At 33.5% G+C, this 21,088-nt stretch overlaps 1 protein-coding gene across 3 annotated transcripts in view; it reads left to right on the plus strand.

The window, feature by feature from the left end:
• LOC143240600 (potassium voltage-gated channel protein Shal-like) overlaps nt 1-21,088 on the plus strand; it is a 116,134-nt gene that overhangs the window by 70,901 nt on the left and 24,145 nt on the right. For all 3 annotated transcript variants that reach the window (XM_076483310.1, XM_076483309.1, XM_076483311.1), the window contains exon 2: nt 19,646-19,808. In XM_076483310.1, coding sequence (XP_076339425.1) covers nt 19,646-19,808 — 163 coding nt within the window. The remainder of the gene's footprint in view (nt 1-19,645; nt 19,809-21,088) is intronic.

The following is a 21,088-nucleotide window of genomic DNA, read 5'->3' on the forward strand; positions in this document are numbered from 1 at the left end:
AAATTTATTTCTCTGCGATGACAGACCACAATGCACAATGTGTGATTTGGGGTTAAACCAAACGAATGATGCCACCAACACCTTTTAAACTTGGTTCTGAACATCTTTATTTCTATGTCATATTGGTGTTCATGTTTTCTTGATTCTGTTCACTTGTATTTGTTAGGAGAATTTCGAAGATAGAGATTCTTCTTAAATTGCTTATGGGAAACTGGAAAGTAAAGTCAGTTGTCACGTTAATCTCAAGAATTCTGCACGTGGAGAACCATCTTTCCTTGGTTTGGTTTGAGAAGCACGTGCTGCGCGTGCTTTTAGTTTTGTATCTGTTCTAGCTGATGATCACGTGAAAGTTTTACTTAGTTCGTTACAAAATTGATTTTTGCGATCTGTTATAATTAGTGCTATAGAGCGTACTGGGAGTAGTTAGTTTTGTTGTTTGGTATTGGTTTCAATTTACTGTTTCTACTGATACTCTTGGTGTATCTGACAAATTATCATCTACAAAACTAAGTCTTAAGCAACGTTATTGGTCAGTATCAAATTCAACGTTGTTATTTTTTTCGAATAACAAAGAAACCTTAGAGACTTAAGAGCAAAGACTTTTATCTCCGGACCAAGACTTTAAGAAATATTGTTGTTCGAGCAAAAATATTTAGTACTTGTTAATAATTTCTTTAAAAGTAAGAGTGTGCAGAAAGTTCAGTTTAAAGTTAGTCTATATATCTACTTGGGTAAAACTGATATTATAAAACTTGTCCTTATTGCAATTAATAATATACTCACTTTGTACAGTAACACGTTATAAATATCGTTAAACGCAATTTTCATAACGATGTTTCTATTTATTCCTGCTATCTTCATGATCAGAAAAGGGCAGGAAAAACGAAAATACGGATACAAGTGTTTGCTGCTAAATACTTGTCCCTACCGTTTTAACGTAAGCCTTAAGATCACGTAATTATCCTTAGTGAGCCTGATACTTCTGAATAAATTAATGAGGGGTTGAATCTACGCCTGCTGTTAAACTGGCCCCTACCGTTTTACCATAAGCCTTAAGATCACGTAATTATCGTTAAAGAGCCTGATACTTCTGGATAAAGTTAACGAATAGTTCAATATACATCAAAATGTTTTTGTTGGTTTTTCCAGTACTTTTCCTTTGATTTATCCTAATTGCACACTTTTAAAAGCACTTATCTATTATACAATTATAGCTATTTTATAATTGCTTTGTAGTATTCATTAAACAATCGAGCAACTTGTGAAATTTCAGAGACCGTTTACCTAATTTTTTGAAAACAAAAAAGGTTAGACTAAGTGATATAAATTTAAGCAAGGAAATAATTCTAACGGATCTAAGCAGTGGTTATCTCGAAAATTCAAACTTAGGTCTAAAATACTGAGCTGAAATTGTATGTTTTTATTTCGGTGAATTATTTAACTTTTAAGACCTAAAGACAGCTAGTCTCTATCGGCTATAGGGGTATAATTACACGTCCAGGATCATTTCTTCATTGACTTAGTAAGAGCCAAAAAAACAGCAAGTTCTTCAGCTATTCAATAGACTTACACAAGGACCTCACCTTTTGTGACTCAATAATATATACGAGTCATATTCCTCAAGAAACTCATTAAATACAGATAAAGCGTACTCATTCGGTAATTAGTACACACAAACGAGGCCTATTTTTAAGTACCTCAATAAACGTAAACCAGATCATCTCCTTCTATTGAGTCACTAAATTCAAATAAGATCTGTCCCTTCAAAAACATTATTAATATTTACACTCGCTAAACTCAGGCAAGGTTTTTTTGCTTACTTCAGAGTTGATGTAGATTGGCTGCATCTTTAGCTCCAAATTAGGTACACTAACAGCGCCCCCCTCGCTAGTACAGCGGTAAGTCTATGGATTTACAACCCTAAAATCAGGGGTACGATTCCCCTCGGTGGTCCCAGGAGCTAGCCCGATGTGGGTTTGCTATAATAAAAATGCACAACAATAAATACCTTTCACCCAATCATTAAATTTGGCCAAGGTTTTAATTTGATAGAGATATAGATTTAAACTCTTAACCACATTAAACACTTTGAGAGAAATCTACTTACGAAAAGGAGAATATAATGTTTGGGTGCATCACCTGTTATATTAAATAGCATAAGGACAATGAAAACAATCAATAACAAACATTACTTCCTAAAGAAAGAAAAATTGAGCAAAAAAATTTGTTTTCTTTACAGGTCACAGATTTCCCACTTCTGTCATCCCTCGTCGAATACACTCAAACAAACAACGAATTGGCATGTTTTCATAAACACCATCTTATATCTTTCGCAATGAAATTCTCTATATCTGGGGTCTTATAATACAAAAAAAAGAATAGGTTTGCGTTGATGTTGTTTTTCAAAGTGTATCTCGATCACTTACAAACTTTGTTAACCTGAAGATAACCTAGAAAGGCCGAAACGTTGTTCTCTCCTCATTAATAAAAGTGTTAATACCCGTACCAGTCGTTCTGAGATACATTTTTATTTCATATGGGTTTCTCGTCATCAAGAATTGTTTTTCAAAGGTTCGAATTGCAATTCGAAGAAATCGTAAGATTATTTTGTCTCCAGTTTGAAATATAGTCAGTCTAAAATTACATGTAATTTTAACTCATATAAATTTTGTCTGAGTGCTTATGTGTATGTGTATAATATCTATTAATATGTATTAATAGAAAGAAATAAAAGAAAGTTGGCAAGAGACTTTAATGTAAAAACCTATATGTATTAATGTGCATTAAAGTTGTAATCACTAAAAACCTAGGAAGCATCACGCTCGAGATTCTGAGTTAGAATGTCAGCATTTATTTTGTTTTATTCCAGTTTTGCTCTGTTATAAACCTCAGAAGTATTTTTCCAGATATTTACTAAAAGCTACACAATGGTCATTTGCTCTCGCCTTTTTTTTAATTTTGAAGAAACTTACTATATGGAAAATAACTAGCCAACGACAACCACTGCTAATTCTTGGGCTAATCTGTTCGAAAGTTGGGATTTGAGCGTTACTTTGATAACACACTCACAGCCTCAAAGAGAGCAGCGGGTTTTGTGTTTCTATGTGTGTATGTATCTCTGTGTGGAACACGACGCAGAACACGAAACCTCGTATTCTCATTTTGAGCGTTTTATCACTAGGCCATTTTCAGCACACATATTTTTTATTTTTAACTAACATAAACAATAGTTTCTAATATTTTAACGAACGAACAATAATCCACTTTTTGAGTATTGTTTTAGAAGGTAATTCTTTAGTGTTTTCCAAATTTTTGGAGATTTTCTTTTATAAAATAATAAATATTAATTTGTAAAAAGCCTGGGACACATCACAGAATGTCTCTCGGTGGCTCGGTTGTAATTTCGAGAGCTTATAACACTTAAAAATGTATTTTGCTACCACCGGCTGGCACAACACAAATAGTTTAGTTTGTTTGAAATGTCGTGCAAAGCTACATGCGGGCTATCTGCGTTAGTTATCCATAATTTATCAGAAACAGACTAAGAGGAAGACAACTATTCAACACCACCCGTCACCAACTTTTGGGGAACTCTTTTTTTTCATTAAAGAATAGCGGGATTGATCGTCACATTATAACCCCCTCATGACTGAAAGGACAGTCATGTTTGAACTCGTAGCTCTTAGTCGAGCGCCTTAAGCTCCAAGCCATGCCAGTCTCAAATAGATAGTTCATTGTGTAGCTTTGCGTTTAAGGTCCAGCATAACCAGGTAGTTAAAATACTCGACTCCTAATCTGAGAGTTGTGGGTTCGTATCCCCGTCACACCAAACATGCTCGATCTTTCAGCTGTGGGGGCGTTATAATGTAACGGTCAATAGCACTATTCGTTGGTAAAAGAGTAGCCCAAGAGTTGGCGGTGGATGGTGAAGACTAGCTGCCTTCCCTCTAGTCTTACACTACTAAATTAGGGACGGCTCGGTGCAGTGGGCTAACAACCTACTCACTTAAATACCTATTGAAGGACGGCTAGCGCAGATAACCCTCGTGTATCTTTGCGCGAAATTCAAAAAAACAAACAAGCTTTGCGCTTAACAACAACAAAACAAAAACATCAGTAAACACACCACGTTTAACAGTAGACAGTGTATTCGTGCTTGTCTTAAATTGAAACGATCTTAGAAATTTCCCAGTGATTTGAAACATGAAGGGAAAAAATAGAGCCAAGAAAGAGAAATAATACAGTGTAGCAAACACGCACAGAGAAAATATAGCCAGCATACAGTGTTTTGTGTTCTCAATTAAGCCTTTAAATCGCTCAAAACAGACGATTTCTTCACGTTTTTTTCTTTTCAGAAAAACTACAATCATTAATTGAACTTGTGTAAGCTCTATGTGAATGTAAATATGATATACATACGCTCCATTGTGAAGTATAATTCTCGGTTGCTTTCGTCTTTTTTTTTTCCTACTACTCAGTAATTTGGTAATTTTTTCTAAATTGTGTTCAATTATACGTAATTGAAGATTAAAAAAAAACTTCTTTTTTCTCCTTTTTAATGTGAAATAACCTGAACCACGTTATGCATATATATCCAGTTGCAATCTTTTCTGTGCTTCAGTTGTTTCATTTTCAGTATAATTTTTGTAATTTTGAAAGTGCAGGACTTCGCTTATTTTACGTGGTCACTGTACGTTTTGTATCTAAAATAAATTGTTAATTCCGTATTATACGGTATGTTATCAGCCTAAGTATGACATTATGTTTATAAAATTTCCGAGGGTTGATAAAGGGAATATAAATTTGAAATTTCTAATTAAGATGTTAACACACAAATTAAGATATTAAGATCACAAATAAAAAAATGTAATGGTTTACAAACGAGACTTAAAACTCGCGCGCTTTCGAATAGTTCATTATTCTTCTTCGGAAGAATGACAAAGAATAGTGAACTATTTGAAGCGATCGAGTTTTGTGTCTCTTTTGAAAACTATTAGAGCCACCATGGCCAGGTGAGTTAAGGCGTTCGACTCTGTAATCCGAGGGTCGCGGGTTCGAATCCTCGTCGCACCAAACATGCTCGCCCTTTTAGCGTTGGGGGCGTTATAATGTGACTGTTAATCCCACTATTCGTTGGTAAAAGAGTAGCCCAAGAGTTGGCAGTGGATGGTGATGACTAGCTGCCTTCCCTCTAGTCTTACACTGCTAAATTAAGGATGACTAGCACAGTTTTCCCTCGAGTAGCTTTGCGCGAAATTCAAAACAAACCAAACTTATTATTAGTTTGATAATCAAATTCTTCTTACATTGAAAATTTTAATTCGGAGTTGTTGTTTTTCCTAACTTTCGCGAGTTTGTTCTGTGACATTTTAAATAAAATCGTGATGTTGTTATTGGTTAATTGAACTTTTATTGGCTTCTCGCTAAGTTCCAAGATTAAAATTATAATTTTCTGAGATAATAATGTATAAATAATAAATAAAATTTGTAAGTTCATTCTGAATAGTATTTTATCTATAGGTGGGTTAAAGGACCAGATGAAAGACCTTTAGAACTCAAATTTAGCCGTTCTTAATTTTGAAATACTAACCGGAAACCAGACATCAGAAGGACTTTGTAAACAGCATAATAGATTAATTGTCACTCTTATAATACGCTCGCAGATTAAATCGCGAATAATATTTGGCAATGTCAGATCTTGAACGTTGGACTGTACGATACGCAGCCTGACACGTTAATTATTAGACCAGGCCCCGTCTTTAAGATTTGATGATAAAGTGAATTAACATAGCATGACATAATGTTTATGGACAAGATTGAATTTATTGTTCCATCTAGGCTGTCCCATCCTTTAAACTACACTAAAAATATTGAATAAAAAAACACTTTCAACGCTAGCCCTTATCAGTCATGCAGCAATAATAAACTAAGTTACTTTACAACCATAAAAAACAACAAAAACAACATCTGAAGGCAATTCGTTTCACAGGCCAACAACCCTGTTAGTGGACTCAACTTGGCATTTAATTTTTGCTGCCCGATTCCTAGTTCAGTATAACTCATTCAGTTTAGTGTTTCTGTAGCATTTGCTGGTAAAGACTTAAACCAATGGATAAGCGCTAAGTATCACAATAACATAAGTAATGAAAAGATGTTTTATGGAAAGAGTGTTGTGAGCACGAACAGCAAAGAAAAGGCTAAAAACGTGTGCAAAAGATGAAAAGTAACCTTTATTCCTTATACAAGCAACTTAGTGAGGTTTCACCGAAAAACTGAACAGCTTCTGAATTTCCCTGATTGTTGGAACTACGAGAAAAACAAAATATTTCTTTACGCAACGAAGACAGAGTGGGTTGTATTTATACTATACTGTCAAGTCAAACCAAAGTTCTAGTGTATTGTTATTACACAATTCTAGCTTACTCACATCAGTGATCACTCTATTATACACAGTCCAAGGGATATTAACTCACACCTCATACTAACTTGTACAAACCTCTGTACCACCCCTTCACTTGGGTAAGACTTCCAAAGTATAACCATAGCATATAAAAGCTATATGGAATGATTAGTGCAATATGTAACTTTAGCCTGGTAAAGTTGTGATTAATGTAGGTTTATGACTACCTATGTTTTGTTCTCTCAGACTTCAACTAAATGGTGAATACACATAATTTTATACACTGTTACTTACATATAAGTTCAGCAAATCGTTTCATCAACACCGTTTGTTACATTTAGTTTAGTATAAAGTTTCATAAGCACTGTAATCTATATTCAACTTGATATGTCGTTTTGCAAGAACTGTAATCTATAATAAATGCAATATATATTATCTGTAGTGCAGTCATGTACTCTAAGTTTGGCATAATTTCCAAAGCATTACTATGCAGTTTCAGACATGCACGTTGTTGCAAAAAACATTTTTTTGTAAATTCGATACGACATACCGTTTCATAAGCACTAAACATCAATGCCTGCACGGGAGTTATATGGAAAATATGTTATTTATAATTGGATTGGTAGATAGTTTTGTTAGAAGTATTATCCACAACCGTTTTGATAAATTGTGTTTTTAAGCAGTATCTTCTAAATCTAGTTTGGTAAATCGTTTGTAAGCACTCTTATCCATAATGAATATGATATATCATTTGGTAAGAGCAACTATCCACGTTAAGCTTAGCAGAAGGGTTTGTGAGCATTGGTATTTACACTTATTTTGGCAAATCGTTTTTTGCCAGCTCTGATATCATTATATGGTGTTGTAAGCATTGTTATCAACATCCACTTTGCTTAATCGTTTCGTAAGCACTGTTTTCCACATGAAATTGATATATCGTGAAAACTATCACTTACAGTAAGATTGATATATCATATCATTTTGTACGTACTACGTAGAGCTGAATACATTATATAAAAACGACCTCTGATATGTAAATAATTGAGTCCCGTAACGATCAAAGCCGAAATAAAGTCGTGGTGGAACAGAATGTATCAGAACTACATTTATTCATTGTTTGCCGTTTCGTAAGTTATGTAATGCCACTGAAAGTTTGAAATTTTTTTAGATGAATAAGGAAAAGCTCTTTATGGTGAAACATTATCACGCACGCAGCTCGCAAGTAATAGCCCGGCAAGGCCGTGTAGTTAGAGAGCACTTAATCCGTGTGTATGGGTGGTTATAATGTTACGGTCAATCTCACTATTCACTGGTAAAAGAGTAACCCAGTTGGCAGTGAATGGTGATGATTAGTTGCATTCCCTCTAGTTTTTCGCTGATAAATTAGGGATGGCTAGCAGAGATAATCCTTGTGTAGCTTTGCGCGAAATTCAAAACAAACCAAAACCAAGCTGATGAAGATGTATTTAGATCAAAAATTTAGAATTTCTAACGTGATTAGATTACTTGTGTTTAATGCATTGGTGAACAAAAGAATGTGAATTAGCTTAAAGCGCCGCCTCTCTCCCAGTGGCACAGCAGAATGTCTGCGGATTTGAATCACTAGAAAACCCGGTTTTCGATGCTCGTGGCAGGCAAAGCACAGATGGTCCAATGCGAGGCTTTGTACTTAATTCAAACCAATCAATCAACTAAAAGCACCAAGAACATTAAAAAAAGAGAGACCTCGAACAAGATGTACCCCATTTTTGATAATAATAAGAAAGGTGCTTCAAGTAACGATTCATGAACACATAAGTTAAGGGGAAAAGCCATTCACATGTTCTACACAACAACATGTAACATAATATAAGGGGACTTTTTTTCTGAAAAAACAGTACGAATCTCTTCCTTAAGCGCTTAAAAAACTAAACGAATATTCATACTATAACATTCTAAAGATATACTCATTAAATCGCCAAAGTCATCGTGTTTATGGATGTCTTATGAAGAGCAACCAAGAACAATGGTTGCACTTTGAACTCGTCAGCCTTGTGTTGGAGCCTTTTTCGTAACACTGAAGGGCTATGTCCAAGACGCACAGTCCTCAGATAGAGCATTATTGACGTGAACACATTGACTGTACTTACACGTTAAGTCTCCAAATCCGTTTTAATATAATACACTCAACCTAATTATCAACAACACTTAGTTTTGTACATCGTTTCCTACGGACTGATATCTAAGAATAATTTGATATATTACACTCTAAGCATAGATATCTATACCGAATTTATATATATAGAATATAGTATTTTTTTTCGTAAATATGTTTGTTTATTTACACTTAGTTTAATGTATCGTTTCGCAATATTTATTAACTGCGTATTTTTAAATATCGTCTTGTAAGCATTCTTGTCTACACCATTTCATTATATCACTTCGTTAGGATAGTTAGACACATTCAGTAAGATTTTTAACTAAAATTATTCATACTTTATTATTTCTAAAGCACTGTAATCTATACCCAGTATGATATATATAGCGTCATTGGACTTCCAGTGGCTCAGCGGTATGTCTGTAGACTTATATTACTAGAAACTAGGTTTTGAAACTCGTAGAGGGCAAAGCACCGATAGCTCATTGTGTAACTTTGTTCTTAACTACAAACAGACATTGGCACTGGCAATTACTGCATTATTACACAATTTGGTTTCGGCTTCCACAGTATGTTTCTAAACTTATTAAACACTACTCATTCTAGTGTTAACCGCCCTCTTACGTCGTCGTCAGCGTTGACTTCTAACTCTCTTTCCAAACGCATAAAACTGTCAACATTTATAGTCCTTTCACTCCCAAGTCCCAGTTCCTCTCACGTACCTCAGTCTCTCCATGTATCTCACGTACGCAAAGTTCACTAAGTACATCGGTCTGGAAGATATTTTGCGAATACTTGGTTTTGTATATTTTGTGAACACTGTATATAATTTCTTAAATATCGTATTCTACATCATGTCCAGTTTATTGTTTAGTAAGTACTCTTACTTATCATAATCTAAGCATATTTCCCTTCATTCACAACTATCTACACTTACTGCAGTATAAGGTTTGGTAAGGTTTTTTTTTCCTATAGTTATTTCTGGATAGGATTCTGTAAACAGTATTGTTTCCTTTATATACCTATTATTTGACAAATACTGTTAAGATACTGAATTCAAAATTTCTTTTCTGTAAACACAATTATCTAAAGTTAACTTGGTGTCTTGTTTTGTAAGACCTGATGTTCATTTATAAATAACCTTATTGTTCTGAAAGCACTGTTATTCATACTCGTGTCTGTATATCATACTGAAATATTGTTATTTACTTTATTTAAAAACAAACAAATATTTCTTCAACTTTGATGTTTGTATATCTTATTTTTATGTTATTTGTTTGTTTTTTGCAAGTGAGCGGGAAGGTTATGACGTTAAGCTTCTGAGGCTATTCCTGCCAACCAGTGATATTTTTCCTTAAAATTTGGGTAAAGCATATACATAGCGATAAAAATTAATTACTAGAAGATATTAAAGCATGATATTATATCTTTCAAAATGTAAGTTTTAAAACAGCATAAGTTTCACAAAACAAAATCAAAACACTTTGCTAATCTGGACAGAATCATTATTTCCAATAACACTGCTTAACATCCAATGAATTTAGCGACAACACAAAAAAGCAACAGATGGACCACAGAGACTTAAGTGTCACATTTCTCATACGCCTATAAGTTAAAATCCTGTATAAGAAATCAATATGGGAAATAGTATTAACACTGTTACCTACAGAGGTTAACTGTGTTGTAACAATTTAGGGTGTCAACCACGCCCATACAATCCATTTTACCACGACCGTGTATTTTGAGAATAGTCCTTAAGAGTAATTCCACCGTAAAGGGCATCGTGATAAAACTTGTCTTGTTTATAGCACATCGTAGGCTTGTTGTATTCCAGTCGGCCTGAAGAGTTCTGGATTGAGCAAAACGCGTCGTCAGCAATGCATGTGACAAATATAGTGTGGTTGGAATATTATTATTATTACATACTCTTCAAATTCTTTAAAATCCTAATAGACTTAATACAAATGCTTTATGACAAGATAACAGTACTTAATACAGCATATGGCTGATTCAGTGTCGTTAGTTATGTCTTTTTTTTTAAAGACATTGTTATCTAGAAGGATGCATTTATACGAATCTTTAAACACTGTAAACTGTTTTATTAGTTTGATTAAATTCCGCATTCAAAATTTCGATTAGTCTGTCTTATGGCAAAAACTATTTATACTCAAGTCTGTGTATCATTTTTAAACACCATTATATACGCTTTGTTAATTATTATGTTACGTGTATTACATATTACGATTTCAAACTGCCAGAAATTTTAATTTTAATTTAGAAGTTAATGTGATGCTAATTTCAATCAAGTTTATAATATTCCTCGGTAACATTGATACACACACTTCTCTTTTTTAACACAAATATATTTTAATGTACAAACAACAATATAATTTATAATAACGGTTTTTACAAATAGTTATTACAAACATACACAACAGTTTTACAAAATTACAAACAATTCTGATCTGGAACTGAACCTTTTATCCACGGTTCACAGAGAGCGAATTGATTCTATATTGATACACAGTTACACTTTATTGCCGAGACGTTAGCTAGCTGCCTCACTGAGCTCGCGCAAGTTTTGCACCAACGAATATATTTAATGTTCTCGTAGAAATACAAACATCCAATGTTAATTCACTGATGTTGAACAATTGTAATGTTAAAAATCTATAAACGTTCCTAGTCAGATATAGGTAGTTTTCCAAATAATAAGCGTTTATCACAATTATATCAAGGTGATAGTATACTGACCAACAATATGAAACTGTTTAGCCGCGTGTTGCGATAGCTATCTTTTATACTCATGAGGTAAGATTCTCTAAAATTCAGGTGGCAATCACAAATATTTTACATAATCGTGCATTCTTGATTCCTACGCTCGAGAATCTTTCACAAATTTAGATAACAGACGGGACTTTCGTGATACACATTTAATAATATACATCATATGCATTTCTAAATATATATTAAACTGAAACAAACGTAGATATTAAAATAAATGTAAAACAGCAAATCCGTTACAGCTTCTATCAGATATATTTTCTAAGCACATTCATTTCTGTATTTCTTCTTCAGAATTATTTCAGTGACAATAAAATAAATTTATCATAAATAATAATGTGCCTCAATCTACACTATTAGTTAATGTACTAGCTTAGTTGTTTCCCAACTTTAAGATAATTCCACGAAACATTACCTACATGATTACCCTGACAGTCAATCCCACTATTCGTTCGTAAAAGAGTAGTCCAAGTGTGGGCGGTGGGTGATGATAACTAGCTGCCTTCCTTCTAGTCCTACACCGCTAAATTAGGGACGGTTAGCTCAGATAACCCTCGAGTAGCATTGCGCGAAACTCAAAACAAACAGAAGTGATACGGAGTTCCAAAATACGCTACAGAGAATTTTCTTAGCCTACCACTACGTATAATAAATACAGACTGTTGTAACGAACTCGTTATGTTATAATATGAATACTGTATTATTTTCTAAATTAAATCTAATTGAATAAATTTCTGGGGCTTTTAATTAATCACAAACCTGTCAAATATACAAGTTCACACGTACAATGTTACAGCACTTGAAATCTGTGCTCTGTGTGTTAATCTGTAGATTCACTGGCGACCTGCAATATTGAGCGTGTCTAACTTAATTGAACGTGTAATATTTGGAAAATGGTAAATTCGTTGTCATGTTAGACTGGTACCATAGCAACTCAATGTATACTGCGCAAGAAGATTATCTAGCGTGTCCTATAAGCAGAGAAAATACTGATGCCTTCAGCGTTTGAACATATAAATCGTTAATAATCGATATAAGCAAGTTCGAATCCTCGTCGCACCAAACATGCTTGCCCTCTCAGCTGTGGAGGCGTTATAATGTGACGGTCAATTCCACTATTCGATGGTAAAAGAGTAGCCCAATATTTGTTGGTGGGTGGTGGAGACTAGCTGCCTTCCCTCAGGTCTTACACTGCTAAATTAAGGACGGCTAGCGCAGATAGCTGCCTTCACTCTAGTGTTACACTGCTAAATTAAGGACTGCTAGCGCAGATAGCCCTCGTGTAGCTTTGTGCGAAATTCAAAAAATAAACAATAATCGAGATGATATTTATATTGATTAATGAGTAACAAAAACACTTGTTTTAATAGAACTCCTATACTATTGAATAATGTTATTCCAGGTAGAACATTTTCTACCCTCCAGATAATTTATTTTCATTACTATGTTGTGTTAAAATGAAACAAGCAGATAATTGTTGTTCAGTGACTGAAATAATCAATAATTGTTATATATATATATATATATCAGTTCATTCATACACGCGTACACATACATATTATATTAATAATCAAGGAGGCACTTGTAATTTGACCAAACATTTTAGGTTAATTTCTGATACTATTACATATTCCATTGTGGCGTGACTATTTTCCACAAGGAGAGCCAAAATAATCAATATACGCACGCACATAATTAAAAAATATGTATATATATATATAAAAGCAAAACTTCCATTTGTATATAAGGTTTTATAAGTACACTCTAAGGAGATATTACTTTCTTTACGAAGAACACGTGGTAGTTTTAATATTGTATGATATTGATCGGTTCTGCTTTTCATACTTCAAACCTTAATTTGTACTTCTGCATATAAAGATTTATGTGTTGGTTTTTCTTGACGTATGAAAGTGTTTAGGTATAACTCCTGAATTTTTGTTGTTTATTTTCAACATTTACATGACATGAATATCTGAATGGTTGAAATTCCCTGTAATTGGATGGCATTATAAAGCTTGGATGTACGAATCATTTTATTCAAGGGTTCGTGTAATATATATATGTATATATTGTATACACTCTTCGAAAATGTTCGTGGACCTCAAAGTTTGTATGCACACACTTCATGCAGTAATTAACATGTAAAAGTATACAAAGAGACAATGTTTCTCTGTCGTGCACTCGAATAGAAGATAGTTACTGAGCGTAAGAGAGATATAGCAGAGAATTACTGTGAAATGTAGATCCAAGCTCTGATGAAGACCCCCAGGTAGTGAATATCGGATTTATGATTTAAATTAACTTTAAGAGCTTCACAATACTTCATGTAGGGACTTTCCTCTTATTTCTTTCTAGTGTTTTTCATATTTGTTTTCCAGGGTCAATACTTAAGTTGCTTCGGGTTTAGTAGAAGATATAATTCTACGTAACACGCTCCCCAGTGGCTTAGCTGTAAGACGTCAAAAATTGAATTTCGATACCAGCACTGAGCAGAGCATAGGTTGTTCATTGTGCAGCTTTGTACTTAAGAACAAATAATCAAGTAAAAAACAAATTATTTCGCCTGTGCATTGAATTATATTCTATATTGGTGTGATGCTGAAGTCATTTCAGTATTCTTCATGTTACGAGTTGTTTATACCGAACAACACATATCTTGCAAGTAACAAAGCTAAGCCTTTTCTTTCTGACGTTGCGTTTTATAAGAGCCTTAGCATTACTGTCTCAGAAGCTATTTCCCCTACCTGTGGTTGTAAAACATTGCACTAAAACTTGATTGTTTCGGAATTTTGCACAAAAACTATCTAAGCATAATCATCTCTAGCTGTAAACTGATAAACTATAAGGAAGGCAGCTTGTTAACAGTACCTACCGCCGACTTTTAGGGTGCTCTTATCTCATAGAATAGTGTGATGAAATCTAACACTCGCTCTTCTATCACATCCCCGCCCCAAAGTATGGATATTAAATTTGTGGCAACGTTAGCAAACCCTATATCTGCAGATTCACAATCCAGGCACGTTAAGAATTAGACCACGCCCGACCGTATTAGAAGAAAGTGATATTCGAGAAACGTGCGGTCATTACGTTATGGTTGTATTTATAAGGATACAGTAATAGGTTAATAACTGGGTTCACAATTCTATTATAAAATCATCCTAAGAATGAGGTCCAAAATTATATCAAAATATTTTATGGTTCTGTCATGTTTTCAAGGTCAGATGGAGGTTGAAGTTTTTCAGTTTCTTGTAATTTAAGTTTAGACAGATTTATAGCAATTATATTTCTTATTTTACCTCTAATCCTAAAATTAAAAGTACATGCGACTGTGTTATTTTAACAGTTTAGCACTATACCGCCCAGTGCTGGTATTACTGCAGTGTTGGAGATGTGGATAACAGTGCCATCTTCATAGGTTTCATTATCAGACGGGCCAGGTGGTTAAGGCACTCGTCTTGTAATTTGAAGGTCTCGCATTTGAATCCCCATCACACCAAACATGCTCGCCCTTTCAGCCGTGTGAGCGTTATAAGGTGACGGTCAATCGCATTATTCGTTGGTAAAAGAGTAGGCCAAGAATTGGCAGTGGGTGGTGATGACTAGTAGTCTTACACTGCAAAATTATGGAGGACTAGCGCAGATAGCTCTCCTGTAGCTTTGACGGATAATATACCCGTCACTATGTTTCTTTACTCATGGTATATTAGATATTTTGTGTTATCCGAAATTTTCTGATTTAATATACCTTTTACAAGCCATGTCCATTTCATGGAGTAATAATATCAAGTTTGTTTACACTGAGCTTTGCTACTGTATGATTGCATTTTCAGTCCTATGGTCCACTTAGAACTCATAAACACACGCATAATCCTATTTTTACATACAAAATCTTTTTCAAACAGACCTGTATTTGTGTCTAGAAATCATTTATCGTGAGTTATGTAGTTCTCTGATTTCTTCATCACTTCATTTTTATTTATACTTGTAACGGTGAAGCAAGCTGTTTAGTTTTGTATTTGCTGTAGTTTTTTATTTGTTTTTGAAACATTGATCTATACTGTTCAGGCACAACAATGTTTTTGCTTCTTGAACACTGTTGGGTGTTCATTATAGATTTGTGGCTGCTGATCACGAAAATCACATCCAAATTTGCCCGTTTCATCGAAATCTTCAGTTTTCACCAGGATATTGCTACAATGGAAAAACGATATCAGGGCAACTGGAATCCGTCAATGCTTGCTGACTACTGTTGGACGCTGCAACGTGATGCACCGGACATTGAATACAAACGAAAATCAGGAGCAAAACACTTTTAATTATTTTGAACTTAATAGCGTATTAGAAACATAAACGCAATCAAATACGTTATTACCGGTAAACAGTTAACTGTCTATTTCTCAAAGTTCCTACGTGATGAAGCAAAACCAAAACTATATTTGTGCATATCCACCGGGTACCTGCCACAATCAGCAAAAACTTTTCAGGAAGCAAAACTTAAAAAAAAAAAAATATTGTGCAGTGTAACTGGTTTTATGTATGATCTGCATATTTTAAACATGTTTTCAAGTGAAACTCCTTAGTTTGAAGCCCGTCAGGATTCTAAAGTAAGTCGCTCTTTTCCAGATTTTGGTGTTAATGCTATATGTATATGATATCCATGTTACTTTCAAGTCAAATATGACCTCTAAGAACTTTGCTAATGTTACAACCTGTAAAAAAAAAAAAAAAAAGAGTTCCATCTAGAGATTTCTATGGTGTTATTTTACATGTTTATTTTCCTTTTTTGTAAATAAGATGACGTATGTTTCGTGCTTGTTAAATTTAATTCTACATATAATGAGTGAAGTTCTGCTTTGTTTAATAGTAACTATACATTGTATGTAGGATTTGGGGCTCTCTCTCAGATAGCAAAATTACCTGTCAACTGTAAGCAGAAAGTGTGGTTTGGGTCTTTAAGCAGCACATCGCTGATATATCATAGTTCTTTTTGAGGAAAACCAGCCTCTTGACTGTTGCACTTGGAGTAGCTGCTCTCAACAATTAGTCTGATGATCCTATCTGCTCTCCTGTAGCTTTACGCGAAATTAAAAAAAACAAACAAACATTACCGGACACCCCCGTCCCATGTAATTTCATAATAGTTTGATAGAAGAATATAGAAGCAAATAACAAATCTACTTATCAGATTAATGACCAACGTTTGACTTTGGACTTGCTTCACTTATAGAAGACGCGTTATTCTTAATCTTTGAAGATGAATCACTCAGTAAAACAATCTAAATAATTAGCTGAAGAAACGTTATAGCTATAAGCCCTTCATAATTGAAATTGTAGAATGCGTTCAGTTGCATTCCAGCTCGAACTTGGAATCTTTTAGACTATATCGTAATAATAACATTGTTACTATGTTTAACTGTTTCTGGTGTGAAGAATTACAGCGTTAGCTCTAACTTAGATATAAAACATTCTCGCGAAAAATAGGATATTTTTGGGATTTTTTTTGCATAACAATGCAGTTAAAAGAGTGGTTGATATTATTATATAAAATGACCTTATCATCGATAAATTACAAATTCTGATTTCATTCTAATTGTAAATTTTTAAATCTAAAAATTGTGATATTGTTATAAGTCGTCGATTATGTTTGTTTATTTTATCACGTTAATAAAGAAAAACACTGTACTGTTGATGCCAAAACATTTAGTTAAATATTTTTACTAACAGATATCTTTAACTGAAATACTTTCTGGTTTTTTCTCCATGATCACCCACCACCTTTTGTCCAAATTTCACGCCTGCGATAGCATTAAGCTGTTCTAAGTTTAATGTATTTTGAAAAGTATATAATAATAATTCATGCTACATCAGAGCAAACCAAGTTCCTAAACTGTGTGCCTTTTCTTCAAGATCTGAATGAGATCCAACTTCCCATGGGGGAAATGAGATTCAGAAGTCCTGAACTTTATAAGACTAAAATGGTCAGAGATCGGCTTTTCTGAAAACTTCTCACCAGATGGCACTCTAGAGAGAAACTTCATTTAGATCGATCTACTATTTGAGACTACAGCAAAAACAGCCATACGTGGTTCAAAAACTGCAGTTTGTGCAGTTTAAAACACCAGAGGCAAGGGCTTAGTATGTTCTTATACCAAGCTGAAACAATTCTCCTGATACCTTATGTGTTCAGCCTGCCACGCAGAAATAAAACACATTTAAGTAGTGACATATTTTTTCAACTCGTGCGGCTTTGAACATTTGATCCTGTATTATTTGAGTTTTTTAAAAACAAAAGTTGATAATATTTCCTTCAAAACGTAAGACAAATTAGCTATGGTCGAATAATTTATAGATCTAGAGATATATCAAGCAAAATATCAAATTTGAACTTATGTGTCTCTTCAAACAAAAACTTCCAATATGTTTAAGATTAAGAGTCATATTAAAACTTAAGATAAACAAGGTATTAGAACACATGTTTGTAGTCACAATAAAGCACATTTTGAGGTACTTGAATGTTTTCCAGTTGGAGAAACTGTTTTAACAAAGGATATTGATTCAAATTTAAACAAAGATTCTGTTAGGGTTAGAAAAGAACTGTTGATACCTGTGGCTCGGGAAAATCAGGCTAAAGAACATATCCGTTCAAACCGTACAGATGTTACAACAACAAAACTGTTTTAAAGCTGCAATAAGTTGTCCTAGAGAAAAGGCTAACTAAACTTCCTTAGCCAGTGTTTCTAAAATAGTGAAGTTTGGTTCCTGATTGGACAGAAAATGATGAATATTTTAACAATTTGGAAATTAATTTATTTTCCATTTTGAAATTAATTTTTAATTAACGAATATTCGTAAACACAAGTGTTGCCAAAGTATTTTTTTGTAAAATACACGTTTTTCTAGATTTTGTGTAAGAATAGATATTCGTAATTCAGTTGTAAATAATCTGGAATTTCAAATATCAAGACCCAGTGTGACATTTCGTGCAACCAAAACAATTTGTGTTATTAACAGTAGTAATAGTTTACAAATTGTTCCTTTTTCTATTTTACGGCTCATACTGTAGTAATACAAACTATCACATGTTTTTACAGCTCAGACTGTAGTAATACAAACTATCACATGTTTTTCTATTTTACAGCTCAGACTGCAGTAATACAAACTACCACATATTTTTCTATTTTACAGCTCAGACTGTAGTAATCCAAACTACCGCATATTTTTATATTTTACAGCTCAGACTGTAGTAATACAAACTATCACATGTTTTTCTATTTTACAGCTCACTGTAGTAATCAAATCCTCACGTTTTCTATTTTATAGCTCAGATTGTAGTAATCCAAACTATCACATGTTTTTCACAGCTCAGACTGTAGTAATACAATGTATCACATGTTTTTCTATTTTACAGCTTAGACTGTAGTAATACAAACTATCACATGTTTTTCTATTTTACAGCTCAGACTGCAGTAATACAAACTACCACATATTTTTCTATTTTACAGCTCAGACTGTAGTATTTCAAACCACCACATATTTTCTATTTTACAGCTCAGACTCTAGTAATCCAAACTACCACATATTTTTATATTTTATAGCTCAGACTGTAGTAATCCAAACTATCACATGTTCTTCACAGCTCAGACTGTAGTAATCGGAACTACCACATGTTTTTCTATTTTACAGCTCAGACTGTAGTAATCCAAACTGTCATATGTTTTTCTATTTTAGAGCTCAGACTGTAGTAATCCAAACTGTCATATGTTTTTCTATTTTACAGCTCAGACTGTAGTAATCTAATACAAATTATCACATATTTTCAACGCTTTTACTCAACATCATGCTCAAAGTTCAATGATTCAGAGTTCGACGAATGTGAGTTTCAGTTTGGAATAAGGGAATTTGCGTACCAACGTTTTTCAATTATAAAAAAAAAGTGTCGCCAAATTAGTTCTTTCAAACCTTAGAATATGACACATTTTACACTGTTAGTTAACATGATAAAATAAAGATTAGTACTTAAAGCAATTGTATCTTTGTTTTTGGAATTAAGCACAAAGCTACATAATGGACTATCTGTGCTCTGCCCACCACGGGTATCGAAACCCAGTTTCTAGCTGTGTGAGTCCATAGACATTCCGCTGTGTCACTGGGGAGCAAAACAGTTGCCAACTAAAATTACTTGTGTAATTAAACGTTAAGTTATTTTATAATAACATACCGTAAAATGTATTCAAAATCTCATAAACATATACAGAAATATTGATTATTATTGAACCATTTATTTATCTTTAAAGACAAATAAATTATTTTCTATTCTCACATAGGTACGGTGACATGGTTCCAGCCACTATCACGGGCAAGATTGTAGGTGGTGTCTGCTCCTTGAGTGGAGTACTTGTGATTGCACTTCCGGTTCCTGTTATAGTTTCGAACTTTTCTCGAATCTACCACCAAAATCAAAGAGCAGATAAGCGAAAAGCTCAAAAGGTATTTGTTGAAATTTACGTCTAAATATAATTGCAATTCATACGGTCACATTTGTCTTATTTTTCAGTCGAAAAGTCTGGTTGAGGTTCGCTCTCTTTCCTGGTAAGTCCTAACAGTAACAACGCTTCTGAATTCAAAATCTACCCATGTTTAGACTTTATAACTTGTAACTTCAAATCCGTTAAGTTTCATTCATTAGCAAAAGCATCAAAATGTTTATCTAAAGGCAGCAAATTAAAAGTGTACGGGTGCTGTTTATTGTTGAATTATATATTGGATATACAATTGTTGTAGTTATGTATTATGGTCACACACACTACAGACAAGATTCCAGACTTCACGAATCACGTGATAAAACAATCCAGCAATAGAACTTATGACAGGAAAAGAAATAGAAGTTAGCTGAGAAAAGTTGAAATCTCACTCCTTAATATCAGTTCATATATTCGTTGGTGAAGATAATAATTCCGTAAGGTTCATATGAACGTTATGTGGACGTTTTATCAATTTCTATTACGTTTGTCTTTATTTTTTGGAAGTTCATTAAAATTTAAAAAAATAACACTTAGTTATTTTATAATTGCTTCATTACCAAGCACTTATCTTAAATTTAGCAATACTCCTAAGTTAAACAGAAGTAATTCATTTTGACTCTGTTATCATAGTAATTTACCTGTAACAGAGGGAAAATATTAATGAACAAGTGTTTCTTACAATAGCTATAACATGCTATTTTTGCATGCTTAAAATGGAACAGTTCTTAATTATGTAGTAAGTGAAAATTACAGATATTTCATATGAGAATTTCACTTAATAGCTATACATACAATTTTTTCCCGTGGCTATGTGTGCCCATATTTCTCAGGATTCAGAACTTGAACTTTCAAATATTTGTATTTATTTTGTGTTGTTACTATTTTACCTGATACCGTTATATCTTTTAAACTACTTTTATATTAAGTTTTGGATTAATTCCATCATCGTTATGGAGAAGACGTTAAGAAATTTCAAAGTATTCGACTTGGGACTTATTATTCTCTCCTTTTAATTAACTTTATTAATTTGATATGACGTGAGTTTAAGGCTGTATAGTAAGTAACACGGTTAAATAATTTTGTTTCGAAAGATTAATAAGAGCCGACTTGTTATCTTTGTATTACCAAGCTGATGTTTCAATTCACTTTTAGTGTCATTGCTTGATAAACGTGGCATTCTCGACATATTTCTTAATGAATGACTATGGTTAGAAAGTCTTAACATCAGAACATTCAAAAAATGAA

This window comes from Tachypleus tridentatus, chromosome 13 (assembly GCF_004210375.1).
Source record: "Tachypleus tridentatus isolate NWPU-2018 chromosome 13, ASM421037v1, whole genome shotgun sequence".
NCBI lineage: Eukaryota > Metazoa > Arthropoda > Merostomata > Xiphosura > Limulidae > Tachypleus > Tachypleus tridentatus.